The 23,736-nt window shown below is 42.7% G+C and overlaps 1 protein-coding gene across 2 annotated transcripts in view; it reads right to left on the bottom strand.

Annotated features, from left to right (window-relative positions):
* EPHA4 (EPH receptor A4) overlaps positions 1-23,736 on the bottom strand; it is a 170,749-nt gene that overhangs the window by 23,107 nt on the left and 123,906 nt on the right. For both annotated transcript variants that reach the window (XM_081006883.1, XM_081006882.1), the window contains exons 6-11: positions 20,904-21,028; positions 19,577-19,736; positions 15,239-15,350; positions 8,577-8,635; positions 7,589-7,702; positions 6,655-6,840 (exon numbers count right to left, since the gene is read on the bottom strand). In XM_081006883.1, the coding sequence (XP_080863009.1) occupies positions 6,655-6,840; positions 7,589-7,702; positions 8,577-8,635; positions 15,239-15,350; positions 19,577-19,736; positions 20,904-21,028 (756 nt within the window). The remainder of the gene's footprint in view (positions 1-6,654; positions 6,841-7,588; positions 7,703-8,576; positions 8,636-15,238; positions 15,351-19,576; positions 19,737-20,903; positions 21,029-23,736) is intronic.

Here is a 23,736-nt window from a genome sequence, read left to right as displayed (position 1 = left end):
CTATTTGCACTTGGAGTAATGTAAAGATAATTGCATCGTTTGCTAGGGAATTTGTATGTCCGTAGGCATTTGGCTGAGAGAAATCAAAGTTATGGTTTGAAGGATGTGGACTGTCAGCTGTAAGCGCAGATTCAGGTGTGGCATAAACAGTAATTTCCCTTCTATTTACTTAATCCGTAGCATTTATTTTGCCATGTAAAAACATGCTTTACCCATTTCTTCCGTACTGACGGAGGCAGGGTCAAATTAGTCAATGAACTATGTTGCAGACAACATACACTTTAACAAAAATGGAGAACTGTAAATTAACGCTGGGTTGCACACAATGATGCTATTCTAGAGTGATCCTATCATGGGATGAGGAAGAGATTCTGTGATGGAGTAACCATTACATCCTGCCAGCTTGCTGAGGTGAGGGCGGGTGATAGGAGCAGAGTTTTATCATGTTGCTTCTCATTGACTTCAAAGGGAGAGAAAACTACATCAGCTGAAGGGCTGGCATAGTACTGGGAAATTTAGGGGGCTATATCAGGGGAAAGGGGGGCTTTGAATTCGCTAGACCCATCGCTGCCCCAGAATGCCCCACTTTGTCCCCACCACCGGCAGGGTATAGATGGTGGCATATCTACAGTGAACTTTTCTTGGGCATGTCAATAAGTTACTGGTGGTGCAGGTATCATCCTGCCTGTAGACCTTTCTTTCCACTGCTGGAGCAGTAGTTATGCCTCTTTCCCAGATACCCTGCTGCCTAAATCCATGATGATGAAATATAATCTATTAATATGTTTAATAACAGCAGCTATTGGCATGACATCACTTTGTCCTTAAAACACATGGCAGACATAATGGGTTGGTTTGCACATAAACCTAAACCATGGTTTAGTGCTACATGCATGAGCTAGAATGAACTCAAGTGAAGTCTTGGACTTATACACTCTCCCTCATTTTCCTGCGCAGTGAGGATAAGGACTTCATTAGCATGTGCTTTCAGTGTCCAAGAATCCTGGCTACTTGTTACAAACAAAATAGAGATGATACTTTAAAACAAACTTAGGCTGGTTTAATAAGCCAGCTTTATGATTCACGGTTGAATCTGACTTATTTAAAAACTGGCTAGGGTTTGTTTTAAACCATAGTGGTATGAAACAGCCCGCCAGGATTCCTTGAAATAAAAAACATATGCCAGCAAAGTCCTTCTTCTGGAAAGAGAAACGGGAAGGAGGAGCTGTTAGCCCAAAGCCTAGCTGAGGCCCATTCCATAGTTTAGTGTTACATTACTTATAAACTAACCCATTTCACGTCACTAACTGTCCTCAAAGGGAATTGCTTCTTTCAAGTTCGAATGTGTGAGCATTCCTAATGATTGCCTAAGATCCACAATTCTCAAAAAATAAGATAGGGCTTGTTAGCCAGGCACAGGAACTCATGGGAGAGAGTAGCTAATTTTTCTAAACCAATTCCAGTCTAAATTTTGTTTTATAACATGCCATGAATGGATCAGGAGGTGAGGCTTTCACGTATACTCTTATTTGGGTAAACAGAATGTGTTTGTGTGTGGAAAGATCTGGAGTAAAAGAAAACATATTTTAACAGAACAACAAAAAAAATCAATCTGCTCAAACGTTTGCTTAGGAAAATTGCGGGTCTGTGAAATATTTTCACACGGAATAGCTCCTATAATTGTATCTACATTAGCACATTTTTCACTCAGCAGGTTACCTCCACTTGCAATTCTACTAGGAGCTCCTATTTCAGAAATAACTTTTTCTGATTAGAAAACAGTATGCTAAGGCATATTAATAGCCTGTACCTCTTTCACTTTTCCATTTTTATTTAGGGACAGCTGGCCTGAGGCCAGCCTCTCCACAGAACCTGTATGTTCATGATTCCCTTGCTACTTCAGCTAGTGCCAAAACATTCATGTCCCTCATCTTATTCCACGTTTACATATGCAAGCCAGTCTTTACGTTAAAGTGAAATGGAAATCAGGCATCTGCAGCCCTAACTATCTTATTTGCATGAGTCAAAGTTGTTCCCCCCCCCCCCCCTGTGCACATGCGCAAAAATCCAGGGCAGCTGTATCAATATGAGCTTAGAAATTCTGGCCGGGAATACAAATACTTAAAGGCAAAGGCTGAGGAAAACCACCCTCTTGATATATGAACATTCACCCCTCCCAATATTCATCAGTGAGTAAGGAACCCACTTAGATCCAATCTGCATATTTCCCCATGTCATTTACACTTTGCTACTGTGACTTAGAGTCACTTGACAGAACAAATACATCTAAATAGGTTTTAATTAACCTTCTGCAATCAAAAGGTACTTTGTCAATTTAAAGAAATAAGAGACACTTCATTTGAATATATTAATGCACAACTCCATTAGTTATTGAACCTTGGCAATGCAGTGTTGAAGGGGTGACAAAGAGGTCTAGATGGAGTCAAAGCACTGTCTTATCCCTCTTGGACTGTGATTTTGCAGCCAGCATATGCTAGACCCTGTGTGGAACTGAGTAATTGGAGGGATCCACTGTTTGATGGAATTTGATTGCACACTTTGGAAAGCACTAAACAACTTTCTTATTTAAAGTATGATGTATTGGATTCAGTGGCGGACCTGTTTGATTTCGGTATCATCGTCTTGTGACTGCAAAAGTAACCATACAATATGAACAAATGTAGCCATAGACTTTTTTCCTGGGAGTTTAATTGGGGTAGCTTGTCATCATGAAGTTGATTATTAATAGCACTTGACTTGCCACTAATAGTGCATTCATACTAGTCTCTTTCCTCATCTCTCTCTCTCTCTCTCACACACACACACACAAACACGCACACACACATCTGCCCCAACAATCGATCTTGTGTTGCAATTTCAGAAACTTTAAATGCACCCATTTTTCACCAAGGCTCCGTAAACATACAGGGGAAAATTGAGATAAATGTCTACTTAAGAAACTCTGTTTGCCAAATGGTGATGGCTTGGAGGTGTCTACGATGGTTTGTAGCAAAAGCATGAACTACAGGGAGCCTGGCAATAGAAGACACTTGGTTTGGTCTCCCACCTTCTGCTGGGAATTTAAAATCATTTTAATGCAGTGACAAGTACATTATGCAAATAGTATGCACTCATTTATAACTGTTACAGCTGTACCAGCTTTGGGGGGGGGGCGTTAAAAGCCTCAGTGGGATTTCAATACAAAGATTCCCTTGTTGATTCTCTGTTTTACCAAGGTGGTATGAAAATCAATGTCTGTAGCAAACACATGGTGGCCTAAAAAGAAACCTCTTTTTGAAGGAAATATACCTGTAACATGTAAGCTTTTAAGCACATTTTGATTTGATGTAGTATAGTGCTCTACTTAATATCCAAATAAAATAGCCAGTTAACCAACCAAACAAACAAACAAAACAAACACACATTTCCAAGTATGTGTGTTTCCAGCAATTACAGAAACAAGCCCTGGTCACAACTTGTAGAATATAGTTCAAAAAAACCTATGCTATCAATTCATTACCATGATTTTAACCAATTAATTATCAGGCTTTAACCATTTAATCAATTTCTGAAATGTATATATTTGTACAAATTAAAGCATCTCATTTAAAGGGTTTAGGTTCCTCAGTGAAGTTGAAGATCCAGTTTTTAAAAGCAGAGTCACAACTCCTTGGCCCATTCATCCAGGCTATAGTGGTTGAAGTAGCTAAATGGGCTATGCTGCCTTTATTTGCGCATGTGAATAGCTCAGCTGGATAGAGTGTGGTGTTGCTGATAACACCAAGGTTGCAGGTTTGATTCCCATATGGGACAGCTGCATATTCCTGCATTGCTGGGGACTGAACTAGATGATCTTTAGGGTCTCTTCCAACTCTAAAAATCTATGGTTCCATGGTTTCCAAGAAAATTTGATGATCCCTCCACTGATGGCCTACCGTGTCCCCAAACCACATGATTCCTCTCACCCCCTGAGCATTAGATTTTGAGACGGCAGCAAGGAGGGACTGGGAAAACATTTCATGGGCAGAACACTGTTCACAATTCTTTGAATCCAACCCACTGTGCTGGAATGAACTCAGTGCCTTCCAGATAATGCATTACTTTCTCAGTGAGGAAAGGGAGGTTCACACATCCCAGACTCATACCAGGATTTCCTTAGAAAGGAAAAAAAAAACTTAAGAAACAATGAAAACCCATTGCTATTAGTTCCATGCTGCAGGCAGTTCACTGGCACTTTGAGACTGGTATGTTTAATTTGTGATTCCTGAGGCAACACAAGCTGACAGAGCTAAGGTGTTTGTTCTTCTGCAGTAATTTTTGAGCATACCAGATTCTCAATACTGGCAGAATCAAGGGAGGCGCTGTCATGGACTGGCTGGAGGCAGAGGAGTGATGGGAAGAACAAGCTGGCCTCCAAGGGAAGAAGGTTCAGATCCAGGGGATTAGTGGTGGGATGACCACGAGTGGTCAGAGGGAAAAGAGGGAGTGGACTGGGGGGGGGGAGGCATTGGAAGCTGAAGAGGTAACAGTGTTTAGTGAGCAGAAAGAGATGGTGGCAAAAGATAGCCCAGAAGCAGAGGCTAGAGAGGAGAGGGGGCAAGAAGCAGAGATGAAGCAGGCTGCAGAAGAATCCAGGGAGTCCTTCTCCTGCTGCGAGAAGCTTCCTTCCATGCCTGGTCTCCCAGAACATGCAGGAAAATGAAGGGGGTGGATAAATGAGAGACAAGAAGATGAAGCCTTAGGCTGCTAAGGAAGGAACAGGGGAGGAACCTTAGAGAGCAGTGGGAAGGCGGGGACTACTCCCACTTGGACTACTATGTGGGGCTACCTTTGAAGGTGACCCAGAAACTACAACTAATCCAGAACGCGGCAGCCAGACTGGTGACTGGGAGCGGCCGCCGAGACCATATAAAACCGGTCTTGAAAAACCTACATTGGCTCCCAGTACGTTTCCGAGCACAATTCAAAGTGTTGGTGCTGACCTTTAAAGCCCTAAAAGGCCTCGGTCCAGTATATCTGAAGGAGCATCTCCACCCCCATCGTTCTACCCGGACACTGAGGTCCAGCACCGAGGGCCTTCTGGCGGTTCCCTCACTGCGAGAAACCAAGTTATAGGTAACCAGGCAGAGTTCTCGGTAGCGGCGCCCTCCCTGTGGAACGCCCTCCCACCAGATATCTAAGAGAACAACTACCAGACTTTTAGAAGGCATCTGAAGGCAGCCCTGTTTAGGGAAGCTTTTAATGTTTGATGTATTACAGTATTTTAATATTTTTTTGGAAGACGCCCAGAGTGGCTGGGGAAGCCCAGCCAGATGGGCGGAGTATAAATAATAAATTATTATTATTATTATTATTATTATTATTATTATTATTATTATCATTCAGTTCTCGCGACTGCCTCATTGGGGCATGACCTACTGGGAAGAGTTGCTGGGATCACTAGGCCTGCATTGTTTTGGTTTCTTTGAATAAAGAGTTAACTTCGCTAACCCTGGGTATTTTACTGCTAACCTACTCCTGTCTTCGGCTCCTGAAAGGTACGCTGCTTGCTCACAGTACCAATAGCACAGAGCTACATTTTCACAAAGCCCAGATATAGCTGGGATACGCTACAAGTTTTGTGTGTGTGTGAGTTCCTAAATATTTTGCTCAAGCAAAGACAATTAAAAACAACAGTAAACGGACAAAAGTCCTGCCCTACAACCAGCGACTGCAGTCCTAACAAAAGTAGGACCTGAAATATAAACGGATACTTTCTTTTTTTAAAAAAAGAAAAGAATACTGGCCATGTTTTGAAGCTATATTCAGTGATCTATCTGGATCAGAGCCACCTCAAACAGTGAGGGCCTCTCCAGCATACTTTTACTTGGGTCTACAAGCTTCACAGGTGCATTCCGGTTCTGGCTTGAAAATCACGACTGTAGGGTTTTGCTCTCTTCTGGCTAAGACTGGTGTTCATTGGTACAGTGACTGCTAATCGTCTTTAAAAGGGAGAGACGTGAGGAGGGGAATATATTCTTGACCAGGTGTTGCTTGAAATAGAAGCAACGGCACCAAAGACGAAAATCAGAAAGAGCACACAAACATGCCTCTTGCTAAGGACAGGGTTATTTTCTTTTGAAAGGCCTGCTCCCTACATCTGTGCCTAAAGACTTAAAGCATAAAAGCTCGCAGGTTTATTGTGCTTGGTCTCTTATGAAATATTTTAGGTGCATTGATTACCATCTGCTTTCCCTTCATCCGACTGAAAGTCACTGCAATCCTAAAAAAGAGAGACGACTTTCAGAAGTACCCACCTGGCATACCAATAAAAAGAGGTGGGAAAAAAACTCACTTCAAACCAAAGCATCCTTCCATCACATTCCTCCTTACCCCTTAAAACTGTGTAGTATTACATTTCCTTGTAAAACTATGGACAACTTGCTCAAAGATAGGGTATCGGCTGCAACCATAAAGCCATTTATAGCTGACAACAAGATTAATGACAAGTGCTACACTGATTTCCTCCTATTAGCTATCGGTGGATCTGTTCCATCTGTCATTTCAAAGCAGGAATGGCAAAAGCTCTGTGCTGATTTAATTTCATAGTGACTTCCAAACTCTCCTGGTCAAAGACATGATCACACATTTGGCAACAGGTTGTGGCCTACTTACATTTCGTAACCACCCCTTCCAAGTGGATGATGTTGGGGTGGTCAAATTGTCCCATGATACTGGCCTCACTCAAGAAGTCCCTTCTTTGTTTGTCTGTGTATCCAGCTTTCAGTGTCTTGATAGCCACACAGATCTCCCTCTTTCCCGGCACCTTCAAACGGCCACTGCAAACTTCACCAAATTCACCTGCAGAGAAGGGAGACCCAAAGGACAACCATGAAAGACCTGATGGCAACTAAGTCACTGTGTGATTTTAACTCCATGATGTTTTAATTGATGCCATAGAGATTCTAGAAGATTCTGTGAATGATTGCTAAACTTCAGTTTTGGTTATTCGTATGTGTAATACACTTTCCAATCTCCTTTGGGATTTTCTTTTTGCTTGGCTTACTTATTTTAGTCTTTTTGTGAGGGGGAATACAATATGACTATAATGAACAACAGCAAAACAGTTGTTTTATTCAACTAAATTCATTCACTAAAGAATGTTTACCTTGCTGAGAAGGTAAACAACTTTACTCAAACGTCTTTGTAAGCTATCTTGAAGACTGAAAATGTAGAAAGGTGGGATAGAAAACTGCCAAATAAAGAATGAAATAAAACAATTTCCAGGAAATTAAAACCACAGTAAACCTTCCATCATTATGAATCTATTACAGTGGTACTTCTGGATGTGAACGGGGCTCTGGAACAGGTCCCGTTCGCATCCTGAAGAAAATGCAACCTGCATCTGCGCGTGTCGTGATTCGCTGCGTCTGCTCATGCGCATGACGTCATTTTGAGCATCTGCACATGCACAAGCGGCAAAACCCGGAAGTAACGCGTTCCATTACTTCTGGGTTGCCGTGAAGCGCAACCCGAAAACCCGAAAACCGAAGCTACTTTAACCCGAGGTAGGACTGTAGTGTCTAACATGATCATGACTTGAGCTTACCGACACCAATGACTTTTTCAATCTTTATGCAGGAAGCATCAATTTCTTTGGCAAATTCTCGCACAGCTTGGTTGGGGTCCTCATATGTAAAGGGATCAACATACGTTCTAACACCTGCAACACAAAGATGCCTTGTCTAGTTATGTAATCCATGTACGAATTAAAGATCATTAGTATATATCCTCAGTGGGCAGTCAAAAGGCTGGGTGACAAAAGAAATACACACCCACAAAAAATCAGTCATGTGCTTTAATATGCAGAGATGCTTTTACACATTAACAACATACTCTTAGGTAAGTGGGTTTTGGATTGGATTGTAAATTGTGTGAATAGCAACACAGCAATGGTAAACCAGCAAGCAACTGGGTTTTTGAGCAAGTATATTTTGAGCAGCAACACAGCTTTTTGGTGACAGCATGAAAAACAAATGAGCAGCATATTGGTAGAGACACATAGCTGTTCATGCCCCATATCTATATGCGAACCAGAACTTTTTAATCTGTTTCAGTTCCCCACATGAACCTCAAACTGTAACTTCAATTGACAGCACAATCCTAAACACATCTACTCAGGAATAAGTCCCATTGAGATCAAGCCCACTCCAGTCTCCAAATAAATCCTGCAACGCTATAAAAAAGCAAGTAATGTGAAAGTATGACATCATGTCTCCCAACCCACTGAATATTCCTCAAGTAAAGAGGCTCTTTTCTGCTCGTTAGGTATGTTTAGGCACTACGTTGATCACATACAATTAAGCGCTGCTTTTACAAGGGGCTGCTTGTGTGAGATGCGAGTCTACCCTTTGGAAAAGGCTACCAACTACGAAGCCACATAACCAATGCAGCTTGTGACAAATTCTCAGCTTTGGAGAAAGCAAGCTGCAAAGTCACATCTAAGGAAATGTCATTTCTTATTTTCTAAGCTTCAGAACACACACAGGACATGCTTTCTGAACCAGATCGGAAAACCAAGCATCAATGTTTTTTACCTTGATTCAAATGTTTCTCCTCATCTGCTTCTTGCTTGGCCTTACTATACTTGCTCCGTCTGTTGGAATGAAAGAAAGAGCAAATCAAAATAAATATCTTACTTAGTGGTGAACTCAAGTGTCTTCTGGGCCTGCCAAGACCTGAATCACTGTGCCTGCCAAAACAAGTTCTCTGTGCTACCGTAGTTGATGACTTAAAGCAGCCCCACCTGCATTACAAAAGTTGTTTGATTGCTTATATTGCATTAATTGTTGTCATCAAAGAAAAGATCCTTGCATTTGAGGAAAAGGGATTTTTGTATGTGCATCTTGCTTCAAAATGTAAATCTTCATCACCATCATCATCATCTGTGGCCAGTTTTGAAAAGGTTAAATAATTTCGATGTGAGCATACAATTGAAAAGTGTGTGTTAATGACAAGATTTGTATGCAAAAATAGTAAGAAGTCTTCTGGCACCTTAAAGACTGAAACGATTTATTATGTCACAAACTTTCATAGTCTATTCCACAAGCATTATTCTGAACTGCAGGTACATATACACACAGTGGGATATATACACAGGTCACAAGGAAATGAAATATAAAAAAATGCAGCATTTGTGTAATCAACAGATTCTCAAGTAGATTCTAGCTCATATTTCAATGTGAACAGCAACATATACCTGATAAAACTATTTTTATTCTACACATGTGAACATTAATCCTACAGATTAATATTAAGACGACTATACATATAACAACACATGAAAGGCTCATAATATTTGCAACCTTAGCTCCTGTTGTTTTTTTTAAGCCCTTTGATAAACAAAGATCTAAGGGAATCTAATAAAAGAAGTGCTTTGGTAAAGGAAAGATTTTCACATGGTAAAGAACATTTACAAAGTTCAGCTGGTCCCTGCATCTCTCTAGGTTCTCAGGATCTCAGGGTCAGAACAGGAAAATTCCGAAAGCACAAGTACTATTTAGCAATTATAATTCAATGTTTCCCCCAAGTGAGTCTACTGCTGCTTTTTTTGTTTTTCCTATGGGAACCTACGGCTTTTCTTTAATATTGCCGACATCAGAACTTTCATGGGTGTCACAGGAAACATTTTGGGCACTGTTGCATATATTTGCCAACAAAAAAAGAAACAAGCCTGACCACACGTGATCACTACTCATCCTTCTGCTGAAGGCATTTCAGCAATTTTAATTGTGACTGCATTTAAATGTTGTCTTTTCTAAGTATAAAAATTAGAGGGCAGTATACTGGGCAGAGGATGCGGTAGAAATCAATATGCAATTTGATCCACTGCCTCTAAAAGAAAGAAGAATTTAACTCCTATCATTGCTTATTGGTTGTAAGAGCAGCCCCCATGCAGTGCAATCCTAGACTTATCTACCCAAAACCAAATCTCATTGAGCTCAATGGGGCTTACTTTCAGGTAAGTGCGTGCAGGATTGCAATATGAGCGAAGGAGTGCATATATGCCCAACTGTTACACAAGTACTTCATGGTACACATTATACCAACAAAGACATCCCAGGACAAACACACTGGAAATGCATCCTGAAGGGCGATATAGACATTTCTGTAAGAAACAAACGTGCAGAAGGCCTGCTCACTCTAAAGTATCCCCATTGATTTTGTGTGCCACTGGTAATATAATAATCTATTCAGAATGAGCTGAATAGATTATTATATTGCAACTGCCACACAACACACTGAATTTTACACCAAACCCCCAAGGAATGATTATGTTATGGATGGGGCGGGGAGGAAGCCCCCAGTAACTTTTAAAATCCTAGTTATCTTTCTTTGGTCTAAAAGAGCACCACTGCGGAAAAACTCCCTCTCCCCTCCCCCCAAGAGGGAAGCTAGAAGGAAGCGCAATGAATACTTTTCAGTCTTTAATTACAGCTTATTAGCTTCTAAATAAAGGCTTCCCAACCTCCTATTCACTTCAGCTCTACCTTTGTCACCTGTTGAGCTTTTGCTCAGGGCGGGAAACTGCTGGGGCCTTTTGTCTTGAAAAGATACTTTCCTCTTGCCTCCCACCCATCTGCTCATTACTGAGTCACTGGGAGGGCATGGGAAGTTCTCTGGAGGCCCTGAGGAATGCTGGACACAAACTGACATTCACAGACAGCTCACCTGAATGACAGAAAGAAACCTTTGTCGCAGAGCTCAGCCCCGTAATTACAGGGATTTGGGTGACAGTGATTAAATGGGAGGCGGGGATCAGGAAGGGAAAGCAGGCGCTGTGGAAAAACTGCAGGGGTCAGAGAGGCAGGCAAAGCCTACAGGTGGGACTTCCAGATAAAAAAGAGGCGGGTCCTCCGCCTGACAGGCATGCACCGCAAATGACAAAGTGGGAGCCAAGGGGTATTAGCAGTATTGTAGCAAAACAGCAGGAGCCCCACAAGCTTCTCTCCCAGTCAAGCCAACGCACCAGAGTTGGCAACTCCAGCCTTTGACAGGCCAATGTGGAGAATACAAAGGCAGCTCAAAGATTCCTGAATAGTGTGTTCCCAAACAGAAGGATATGACAAGGTAGCATGCCAGGGGCATCATCCCTACAGGGGCCTTAGTGGAACTCTGGCTGTTTCATTTGAGATATCTGGATTTACCAAGCTTGTGATATAATAAAGAATTCTGAGATCCAAAACCTAACAAGACCCATTCTGCCTTTCAATTCTTCTTTTACAAAGCACCCTGTGGCACTAATTTCCAGGGCTCTCAGTGTGTTGCTCTGGAATCTTTTCACTTTTATTTATTATTTACAGAAAATGTTTCAATCCCACCCTTCCGTTCTAAAATCAGCACTGAAGGAGAGGTGTACAGCAGTCTTAGAAACTGATAAAAATATACTTTAAAACACCGCAGCAGCATAATAGATGCAAATGGTTTGCTCAGAGAATGAACCAGCATCAAGTTTTCTAGAAATTACTAGGTGACCAATCAGTAGGTGAGTATCAAGAGTTTGTTTCCAAGACGACTCCCTGTGCAAGGCCAAATTCTACCATCTTTGCTTTACACCTTGGGAGGCAGTCTTTCAGGGAACACGTCCCTGACAAGTCAATTGACATCAAGTTTTAAAACATAACAAAATCACAGCCATGGCAATTTAACCATTAACTTTAAAATATTAATTGAAAGCCAGAAGTAGTTTGGTCTGGGGGGGGTGGAATGTCAGGGTGGAATGTTGGGGGGGTGGAATGTCAGGGGGTGGATCACCATGGAGAAAGCCATTTGGGGAGAGTGGGAGAAATCATCCACAGCCACAAGATTGAGTAGGGTGTAGGTAAAGATAAAGGGACCCCTGACCATTAGGTCCAGTCGTGGCCGACCCGTGGGTTGCAGCGCTCATCTCGCTTTATTGGCCGAGGGAGCTGGTGTATAGCTTCTGGGTCATGTGGGCAGCATGACTAAGCCGCTTCTGGCGAACCAGAGCAGTGCACGGAAACGCCATTTACCTTCCTGCCGGAGCGGTACCTATTTATCTACTTGCACTTGGACGTGCTTCTGAACTGCTAGGTTGGCAGGAGCAGGGACCGAGCAACGGGAGCTCACTCCGTCGCAGGGATTCGAACTGCTGATCTTCTGATCGGCAAGCCCAAGGCTCTGTGGTTTAACCCACAGGGACACCCGCGTCCTGAGTAGGGGGTAGCAGAACCAGAAAAAAACCTCAGGGGTGGGGCTCAGGGAGGAAGCTCAGACCCCATCAAACAACTGTATGAGGTAGCCAAAACCATGCATTCCAACTCCTAACCTCTGAAAACGCACAAAATTGCTGTTTGAAATAGCTATGCTTGATGAAACCTGCTGTGAAACATTCAAGCTCCTATCCATCCTTTGCTGATTTGAGCCAGCACTGAAAGATTTAATACTCTTTTTTTCTCAGTTCACATTTGCTTCATTCTAAAGTCATGGAGAGGGAGGTGGGTGGCACTGTGGTCTAAATCACTGAGCCTCTTGGTCTTGCCAATTGTAAGGTCGATGGTTCAAATCCCCACGACGTGGTGAGCTCCCATTGCTCGGTCCCAGCTGCTGCCAACCTAGCAGTTCAAAAGCACGTCAAAGTGCAAGTAGATAAATAGGCACTGCTCTGGCAGCAAGGTAAACGGCGTTTCCATGTTCTGCTCTGGTTTCGCCAGAAGCGGCTTAGTCATGCTGGCCACATGACCTGGAAAAACTGTCTGAGGACAAACGTTGGCTCCCTCGGCCAGTAAAGCGAGATGAGCGCCACAACCCCAGAGTCGTTCACGACAGGACTTAACTATCAAAGGCATGGTTAGGCATTTGCCTGAACATATGAAGTGTTAAATGCAAGGCTTGCACCAATGCCCCTGGCTATGTAGGACCCATCTTCCAATCTTTGTGCAAAATGTCCAGTGGTGCTGGGGGCGGAGTTTGCATCTATACCACTCACAGTTCACCTGAACATACCCCATGTGGTGGTGCCTTATTTTCTTCCTAGGTCGTGGCAACACTTCCAGCTTAAAAACTGGGTTTTAAGTTTACAAACAAACCTAGTAAGTAAATTTTGGTATCCAGAAAAGAAACTTGGATGTCCCTCACAGAGAGACTTGCTTAGCTTGTATTACTTAATGATGCTGCTTGGAACAACTTTAAACAGACTGTGAAGCATGTAGAAATCACTGAGTATCCGGCAAGGGGAACTATTTGACTTTCTTTGAGCGTTTCATTTACTGCACAAGATCTGTACAGCCCTTGGTGTTTTGCATGTCAGAGTTACATCTTTGAGCCCACTCCCCATTTATCCTTCCCCCAGAAGGGGCTGGGCCAAGCTCCCATTCTTAATAGTATGGACACCTCTTTATTTGTTTCCACCCAATTGGAACCCTTCCAAGGAAGAGATAACTAAGGAGGCGGCTTGAGGGTGAAATAAGTGTTGGCGGCAAACACATCAGCTCCTCCAGCAAGTCTGTCAGCTACCTGGCTCCCAACAGCCTTTCCTTTGACAGCTTTATGGCCACTACTAAAGAGAATCAATAGGAGGGCAAGGGGTTGACGTTTCATTTTCTAAAAAGTGATCCATTGAGGACCAATCACCAGGCACTGTTTATCAGCCTAGGGAAGTGGCATTTTATAAAAAAATAAAAATGGGGAAGCTGGTAAAGGAATAATCTCAGCGAGACTCGGCAGGCAGAATCCTCCAAGGTGGCAACTCGTAATTAGAAATCCAATGCACCTCACTATCAATCCTGCCTTAAATAATAAAGTGATCAATAAAAGCAGAGGGGGTTTCAAGTCATCAGGCTCGGTGATGCTATTTTCTGTAGCAATGGCTTTTAATAAACCTATCTCTCTGCAATACATTTTCATATGTACTTTTCCTCCTGTCAGCGTGGAGGCTGGTGAACCAGGCGAACCACCCACTGAAATCCATTACGGCGAACGACTACTTATCAGATATTATAACCCCATGGATTTAACAGTGTGTGCTTTTTTTTTTAAAGGAGAAAACAATTTGCAGTAAGAAAGTGAAACAAAAGGAACCTGATTTTATTTATAGAGTACAAGAACATAAAAACAGCCCTGCTGGATCAGACTAAATATTCATCTAGTCCATTGTCGTATTTTCAGTAGTTGTCAGCCAGGTGCTTCTGGGAAGTCCAGAAAGAGGCCACAAAGATGATACCCCTTTCCCCTGGCTTAAGTCCAAGCAACTGATATTCAGAGGGACACTGATTCTGAACCTGAACTCTGTTACCAGCCTATCTTGTAGTGCATTTGTGAGGAGATCCCCTCCCTTCCATTTTTGATGCTTTTCTTCATTGGGAAAAGAAAGAGAACTACTTCCCCATCATCTTAATCACCTTCTCTCCCCCTCCCCTAAAAAAAACATGCAAATTGTAAGCATTTGGGGGTGGAAAAAGCAATATTCTCTTTATTTAACCTTTTATTCCGGGGACTATGTGGTCTTAATAACTTCCTTTTCTTTATTCTGCCTTCCTATCCCCACCTCAGGCTAGTCCAGGAAAATACTACCGAGCAGACGGTTTTTTAAAAAGCCAAACCCATAAATGTATTTACACTTCTAGAAGCTGAAATAATTGCTTTCCTGTCTTTGGGAGCCTGGTGATGGAAAAAAAGCGTTGTCTAACCTGCCTGGCATACAAAATTGTGGAATTTAGTGTTTAAGTGCACCTTCCTTTTTGTTCTGCAGAGGCAACAACTACTGATGTGGCCAAATGCAGAAGCCATCAGAAAATCAAGGCAGCATCTTTTCTCTCTCTGTATAAGCTCAGATGCAGGGGGTTGTTCCGTTTCTCCACCCCCATCCCCACTGCCCTGGCACTTCTCCTATAAAATGCTGTCAGCCCAGAATGATGCATTCATTAAAACCCTACATCAAATTACAGTCTCTCTTTAGATCTCATGTTGTTGGCTTGCATCTTAAAACCTCCCACCACCACCAGCCTATCCCTAGGATTGGTTTTGCATTTGAAGGGCAAATAACTCCAGAACTATTACCATTACACTGCATGCTGCTGTGGTAGCGATGTTGAGAAGATCAAAGCAACACAGGAGAGGGCTTGTGATGCAAATGCACTGTTTATGATGCTAATCAAAGAATTTAGCTTTGTTTGGGGGAGAGACAAAAAGCTGCCTCATGAAAGAGAAGGGGGAAAAGAAGGGGAGCTTAAGTTCTTACCTCCTGCTGATAACAAAGGCAGCAATGAGAATGACCACAAGGACAACACTGCCAGCCACGGAGACCAGAAGGACTGTGGGGTTGGTACCTTCGCCAATGATGGGAGACGGGACTAGAAAGAGAAAAAGATATCTGTTAACATTCTGTAGTTATGTTACAGGCAGGAACAACGCAGGGAAGAGTGCTTGGTTCTGCAGCTGATGGGCAGACAGATGCAGTTCAATGCACCACTCAAAGCCACTCTTGGGCCTTTTCATTAGCTATTCATTTGCCATAATTTTCCAGGAGGGCCTTAATTAGCAAAAGGCATTATGCTCAATAATGGTTTTGGGGGGAAACTCATCGAGAATAAGGACTCCCCTCTTTCTCCCCTTCATGTCTACCCTGAGAGTATAATGGCTGATTTAGCGCCCACTGAGCTGCTTCCCATTTTATTTGATTTAAAATGGACCAGATGCTCATTCCTTGACTATGAGCAAGAGGCAGACTCAAACAGAACAAGATGTTTTCGACTGTCTTAAAGCGGGCTAGAGCACGGCCCGTTTTCATGTGCGCTGTCTGAGGGATGTTAACACCAATAGGCACAACCTGAACTGATTAACGTTTCTCTGTGCAATGGAAATTAAATATCCTTTGCCGCCTGTTATCTCAAGAAGCCATCATGCTTTTTACGTCTGTTGAATGCAGACAGAATGTACAAATAGCTGTACATTTTACTTCCAAAGTGGGGAGACCAAGGGACTGAAGAATGAGACCACCAGTTAGGTGTAGTGCAAGCCAGTTTCATCAAATGAGAACTTTTGTATTCGGTGGGAAAATATGTGATTGGCAGTTGTTATTGGCAGCCTGATTGCCAAGAGGGTCATCTAGAGCAGGAAATAAGTGAATGCACAAAGCCACCATATCAACTGGGGTTACTGGTCTATCCAGCACAATATTGCCTTCCCTGATAGCCAGTCTCAGGCTGAGGTCTTTCTCATCCCTGTTCACTGGGATCATTTAAGTGGAGAGCTAGTAATCGAACATGCAGACTTTTGGAAGTAGAACATGTGCTCTACCACTGAGCTATGCACTGATCAGCACAACTGCTGAATAGCTCAGGCAGAATGGAATGTCTTCTGGCTATGGACAACTTGGATTCATCCTGCAGAAAATAATCCTTGTAGAGCAGGGTGGTCCAACTTTTCATACCAAGTAGGCCGCCAGAGTACTTCAACACGGAACTCACGGGCCAGACACTGCCTTTTTGCAGGTGGGGGGCAGGAGCTAAGCCAAAATTTGACCCTTACTCAGCCCTCATGCTGTCTTCCCAAAGCCAGAGAAGTGAGACTCAGGTCTTTGGGAAGGGGGCTCGAGGCTCTGGCAGGATCCTAGAGCCCTCCCACCTTCTCCCCCAAGTTGGGAAAATGCTAACTAGGCTTCGGAAAGGAGCTGGGAGGACTCTAGGACCCTGTCAAGAGCCCTAATGCCTCCTTCCCAAAGCCCAACACCTCACTTGCCTGACTTTGGGAAGGCAGCATGAGATCATGGGTGTAGACAGGATTTTTGTTGTGGGGCAGGCCTTTTTTGGGGGGCAGAACCTCAGTTATTTTTATTGATGGGGGGGCACCAAAAAAGGCCTTGAGGGCCACATGCGATCCGCAGGCCAGCCACGTATTGGACTGCCCTGTTGTAGAGATTGGCTGCCCACAATATTGAATCACTTAAGCTCATAATGAAGAGGGTTTGTAGGAAATCACCCTGCTTATATGGTCCCTGACCAATACTATAGTTTTGTGGCTTCAACTGAAGAGCTAAGCACTAGTTCTAAGCAGAAGCAAAACAGAGGCCCAAAATAATATGGGAGCGAGATAAAATGGATTCCATCAGCAGACAGCCCAAACCCATAGCAAGGTCAAAATATAAGAATGACAAGAATTAAACAAGAATTGATGGGATCAAGCAGACATAGGAAGGGTGGGTATGCTGGGAGGGAAAAGAAAAAGCCTCTTTTTGGACTTTTCTGCTAGATGAAGCCTGAGGAGAAAAGTTTCCACTGATGCCTGCCTCCAATATTCCCCGCCCCAAGTGAACTGGCATGAGGGTGATTGGCAAAGAGGAAGGACTGGCCGGAGGGCAGCATGGTCAGCCCTTGCAGACGGTTAAGCCACCCTTTCTCTCCTGTGCCAGGCTCAAACTGAGGAACTAAAGGTAGGGTTGCCACTTGTGGTCATTTGTAAAAGTATAAGGGGAGCACACAATGTTCCTCCCTAGCACGTATCCATGTATAACATGCTTATCTTGAGAGAACCAATAATTATTATAAGGAATTTATTCTTTGCCACTTGAGATGTGCAGATTTATACACAGAACTCATGTTAACATTAAAGGAAGCCAAGCCATTAAATCCCCCCCCCCCCATGAATCAATGGGGGATCTTGCTGCAGAGTAATACACAATGTATCGTTCTATCGTTCCTTATTAAGACTTCCTCATTAAAATGTTGAAAACAGCTTGCATCAAACACACAGGATATGCAAATGCTAGCAAATACCATGTTTGCTGTGGGCGGATTTACGTAACTGCTTTATTTCATCCACAATGTGATTTTCTGCATTCACTCTCTGGATCCTATGAACATGCGTTTCAAAGTCCTGGTTCTTGAACACTTCCAAATATAGATGCATGAACACAATCCAAATGAACACAACACTTTCAAATATAGATGAATGAACACTTGCTGTACTGTTCACAAGTGCAGAATGAAAATGGATACGCTCTATGGCTAGAAGGAATGCATGATTGCCAGAAAAGGTTTCTCCTGCGACCTTCTCTCCTGTTAGTCTAGTGACATGTTCTCACCACACTGCACATCCCTTGTCATGAGCCCTGTGGAGACTTTTTGGCAGGGCTGGTCAAAGAGGGAGGTGGAATGAGAAGAGAGTGCAGGGGCAAGTTGTGCTCATGAGTGTGTTGACCCGGATGCGGTGGTGGGGGTGAGTGGTTTGTTGGGAGAAAGCCCTGCCCCAGTGGCACCTGATGCCCCACCTGTTGAAGATGGGGAGCCATACAGTCCAGTCTCCACCCTGCCTTCAGCTAGCAAAGCACTTCCCATCCCAGGGAAGGCATATGAGCCTAGGTCGGAGCCACTTGTGCCAACCCTGACTCCATCTTCAAGGATGCACCATCAGCTACGCAGGTGCAAACAGACTCGGTCTACTTGCAGGAGTGCCCAGCTCTGTTCTTTGGCAAGACATCCACTCAAATGATTGTGCCTGCTCCACTCTTCAAAGGGAGAGTCAACGGTTGAGACATTGTATCTTACAGCACTGTTTTGAATGCCTGACCTGTGTACCTGTAACCTGAATTTTGGAATACAGTGGTACCTCTGGTTACATACTTAATTCGTTCGGAGGTCCGTTCTTAACCTGAAACAGTTCTTAACCTGAAGCACCACTTTAGCTAATGGGACCTCCCGCTGCTGCTGCGCCACCGCCACACGTTTTCTGTTCTCATTCTGAAGCAAAGTTCTTAAACCGAGGTATTATTTCTGGGTTAGCAGAGTCTGTAACCTGAAGCGTCTGTAACCTGAAGCGTATGAAACCCGAGGTACCACTGTAAAGCCTTTGGTAATCATTGATCCAAGGGTCTGAACGAGGCATCTACGTTGGGGAGCCAGGACATCACTTGACTGGCAGCTGCTTGCAGAAGCGGAGAGACTTACAGAAGGGAGACAGGATGTCCTGCATTTTCTAGGTATTAATGGAAGAGACTGGGAAAGGAAAATTTTGATCTATTAAAGTCTAAGGATGTTGTGATGATTTTGCTACTTAGCAGGACCTGCTTGATCCCTGTCATAGTATTTGCATGATGACGATGATTGTATTTAGTCCATACTTTCCAAGAAAAAGTTACAAAATATATAAAATACCAAACACCTTGCTAAACATTTAAAACCAAATACACAGAATAAATAACACATTTAAAATGTGTGCATCTAACAATAACTATAAAAAGGACAAATCCTACCGCACTCCTCTAACAGGCCGTAAATCATAACATAGTATGATCTAAGGGTGTATGTTTTTTAAGCCTGGGGAGACAGGATTCTTTTGCATCTCTTTTGGGGGGCAATTTCCTCCATTTCCAATCTGAGAAGAAGCCATGGAAAGAAAAGTCTGTGATCTGGCGCGTTTAGACGCCTGATCAAGGCCAAGCACTTCAAAGAGATTCTGAACCAACAAGAAACCCATTCATTTGTATTCAATTAAGTTAAATGCAGCGCTGTTTCAAAATGGTGACAGGAGGAGAAAGGATGCCCAGGATTATACCAGTGAGAGATGTGTTATTATTACCTACCAGTGTTGGTTGTGAACTCAAAGGGTCCACTGAAGTCTCCATAGCCAGCTGCTGTCCTTGCTCTCACATGGAAGACGTATGAAGTCAACGGATTCAAGCCCTTGATATCAGTGTTTCTGGCAGCCGTTTTCACAATGCGATAGCTGCGTTCATTTTGGTCCTACCAAGGGAAAAAGACAGAAAGAAGAGCAAATAAACAGTGCTCTGTGAACTCTGGAACTTTACCAGTTGCCTAATCTGTGATAAGGATGTTACTAACAGGGACAGAATTTTCAAAGGAGCACTTTATTTTTTGTTATCTTCAGTGATATGAGAGATTGGCAGAATTGTACATTTTATCATTCTTCTTTGGCCGAAGTCAAAGGAGTGATCGAGGAGTGATTAACTGATAGTCAGTTAATCACTGCTTTGCTTTGTTTTTTTTTAAAAAAGGCAAGTGAATATGTTTTTGGAAAACATCCGAGATTGTAATCACAATCCTTCTGATGAGCAAATAGAACTTTATTGTCCATGCACAGTTCTTTCTCTTCCACCCCTTCCAGTTTATAACTGTGAGAAATGCCTGCCAAGCACTCTTCTCTCCCCTTCCTCCTTTGCTCCCCTCTCCTTAAAAGTGGATTCTGTTTTTTTTCTGTTTGGAAAATGTGTCAGGAAAAAATGCTATAATCTTGTTCCAATAAAAATCTACAACTCATTTTGGGCATTATTAGAAAAGCAAATAAGGTGAAGAGGGTGGGGGAGAGGGAGAGAGAGAGAGAAAGTAATTGTTCATTTTGCAGAGAACCTTGAGAGGAAATAGCTCTTTCCATAGATCTGAACTGGGGGAGGAACAAATTATTTGTAGAAATGTCTCCATATAACTTGAAGGAGGTGAAGAAAGTAATTTCCTTTCCTTTATTTTCTATTAAAATCTATCAAACCGCCACCATCATTCTGGGCAAAAGCTATCAGCTCATACAGAGCTCATTATTATTACTGTGCTATATACTTCATTATTGCACATCTGTCTCTGTTGTAAGGCTAATGTTGCACTACTTCTCTGCTCTATTGATTCTCATTATAAATAGCCCCACTGGAATCAGATAGTTCCTACGGTGAGAGAAAATACAAAATGACACCAGTACTACAGAACAAAGGGGGGAGGGAGTGCAATATGTTATTCAGTACAACTGCTAAAATGTATGAAATGTCAAACTCGATATGATTTTATAGGCAAACAAACTTGTTGCTGATAATGACCATTTACACAATGACAAAGGTAAACCTATTTGGCCCTGGCATCCAACATAATGGAAGAAAAAGTCATCTCTCCAGGATGAATTAATACCTTTTCATAATATTTGACTTCATATTCCAAGATGACTCCATTCGGCCTGTCAGGTTCCAGCCAAGCCAGTGCCACACTGTGTCTCGTTATTTCTTTAGCTTGGATCAAAGCAATTTGAGATGGAGCTGCCAAGAGAGAAAGGAGGGAAATGTTATACAATGGTTCCCAGAAGAGCCCTAAGTATTGGAGGATGCTGGCTGTTTTGTCTTTTGCACAAATGCAATATAAGATCCCTTGGACACACTCTCCAAAGCAACTCAACACAGGCCTAGCCTTAGGCATGTTGGCTCCACGGGAAGACTATTAAAACACTGTCCATGCAGTAAATTGTACTTTATAGCCTGTGGGCCTGTGAGGAGCCTCCTCCTTTCGCATCACATAGGTCTGATGGCTCTGTGCCCACCTTTCATTCTTTTAGGACTCGGACCCCTGATGAGGTCTTTCAAGCTATCCTGGCAAGGCGCAGTAATGAAATGTTCTTTGATGACATCAGTAACATGCATTCATTCATCAGGTCTGTTGGTACATTTGTACCACACTGAAACCAGCAAAAAGTATTTCTGGCTACATACAATAAAGTTTAAGGTACCATGCTACATAAAAATTAAGCAACATTCATTAGTGAGGTAGAGTCCAAAGAAAAAGGATTGGTCACCTAATTTACTGGATTAGTTTTCCCAGATTAATTTAGGATTGGAACCTGGGCCAATCCTAAATCAATCAATTTAATTTCTCTCTCTCACACACACACAATGCAAGCCCTCTGGTTCCCCTCCCTCTCCATGAACCTTCCTGTCACTTTCAGGCAGTTTGAAAAAGTGGCAAGAAGCAAGCATGAGTTGCGACTGAGGAAACTCTTGGATAGTGGGACCTGAAAAGGACCTCAATGGGAACCTTTAACGGAAAGGTATGGAAAGGTATGGGAGAAAGGTATCCTCTGGGCCCTGCAAAACTTTACATGATGTTGGGAGTAGAACAGGGCCCAGAGGACTTTGTTTTCCCATTTTAACCGTCCTGTGTGTTACAGTCTTCCAATGAGGTCCTTCTCAGGTAGCCGCCATTAATTGAGTTCAGGTGGTTGGCGAGAGGGCATTTTCATAACATAGAATTGTAGAGTTGGAAGGGACCCTGAGGATCATCCAGTCCAAGCTTCTGCAATGTAGGAATATGCAGCTGTCCTGGATGGAGATTAAGCTTGCAACCTTGGCATTATCAGCACCATGCTCTAACCAACTGAGCTATATACTACCGATTCCTGGAGGTTAAAGAGCAAGCTCTATGGCCTGACACAGGACTTTTCTTTGAACATCTAAAGCTGCTTTATACCAAGTAAAGCCATGGGACCATCTAGCCAAGTACAGTACTGTCTACTCTGACTAGAAACAGCTCAAAATCACAGATTCACCTCCCCTCAGCCTTAACTGGAACTACAGAGATTGAAAGCAGATATCTGACTAATAAACTATACCACTCTTGCTTCACTTGAAAACTTTCAAAGAAGACTCACAATGTAGAATTGTGAATCTGAATGTAAATGATCACAGAACAGGCTAGAAACTCTGGCAGATTTTCTCCATTCTTGCTTTTAGGATTTGACTGTGTGACCTTCTGGTCTCCTACGAATGTTCTCTCATCTTTATTGTTTTCACACTTGACCCTTCGCTAGGCTTACTGATGAACATACAACTTTGGGTTGATTCCAATGCTAACCCTACTTAGCGCAGACTCATTGGAGTTAAGGAGCATGACTAACTTAGATTCATTCATTTAAATGGGTCTACGCCGAGTAGAACTTAGCTGGATACAACCTTTTGCTTTTATTTGTTATTAGCCAAGTAAATAGTTTTTCCTAGTCCACAAGATCAGATAGGTATCAGACTGAGTCATGCAATAAGCTGCTAGCAATCTAAATAAAAGGAATTGTCCACACAAGCATGCATTCGTCATTGCCAGCTACATAAAGAGGTGCAAGTGAGAATGAGGGGAAGGAAGCTACATAGGCACTGAGCACACTGCAACACAGCCAATAACTAGAGAGGACTTGATTTGAGTAAAGTTTGATTTCACTGGAGAGCAAAAAATAAAAAAGGTCAATAGGCTTTTTGACAATTCAACTAGTACTATAAAATGGATAAAAGTCCACGCTTCTTTAGAATTACATTTTTGAACGCAATACGGAGAGCTAAGATAAAACAAACAATGGGATAAATGAGAAACATCTCAATAGATGTTCCTGGTTGTTTACCGTACAGCATCATTGGTGCCCGGACTTGAGATGTTTAACAGGCCAGGGGACAATGCCTTTCCCCTTTGACAATGACAGTAACAGATTCATAGTTCTGTTGGAGGAATGGGCTTCCTGAAGATTTACGATCCAGGGTGCCCACTCTTTGCTGTTCTGTGTGGTCACATCTCTAGCCAGCTGTTATCAAGTCCTGCCACAACTGACAAGCACTGGTACAAATGATGGGGGTCTCTGGGGAAGAAAAGGGGGCATTCAGGGAAATTTAACAAAAATCTTATCTGCAAAAAGCTGTTCTGTAGAGACAGAGATTAGGCAGCTTCCAAAACTGAATATATTCCCTCCTTTGTCCCTAAAACCCTAGAAATATGCAGGTGTTTCAAAACAACAGGAACCAACAACAACTGCAGGGTGAAGATCTATGGAGACCTTTCAGAGTGAAATCATAATTCCATCCCATACAGGAAAAAATACCCCCAAAGAAATAGCCACGTCTTATGGGGGGAAATATAGCTATCATTGAACATTTTAATATCTTTAAAAGGACCTCATTGAGAATTGTTTTAAATAACTAAATAGATAAATGTCACA

Source organism: Podarcis pityusensis, assembly GCF_964106645.2.
Source record: "Podarcis pityusensis genome assembly, chromosome: 5".
Classification (NCBI taxonomy): Eukaryota; Metazoa; Chordata; class Lepidosauria; order Squamata; family Lacertidae; genus Podarcis; species Podarcis pityusensis.
Note: the sequence above shows the minus strand (reverse complement) of the source record. Positions and strands in the feature narration are given on the sequence as shown.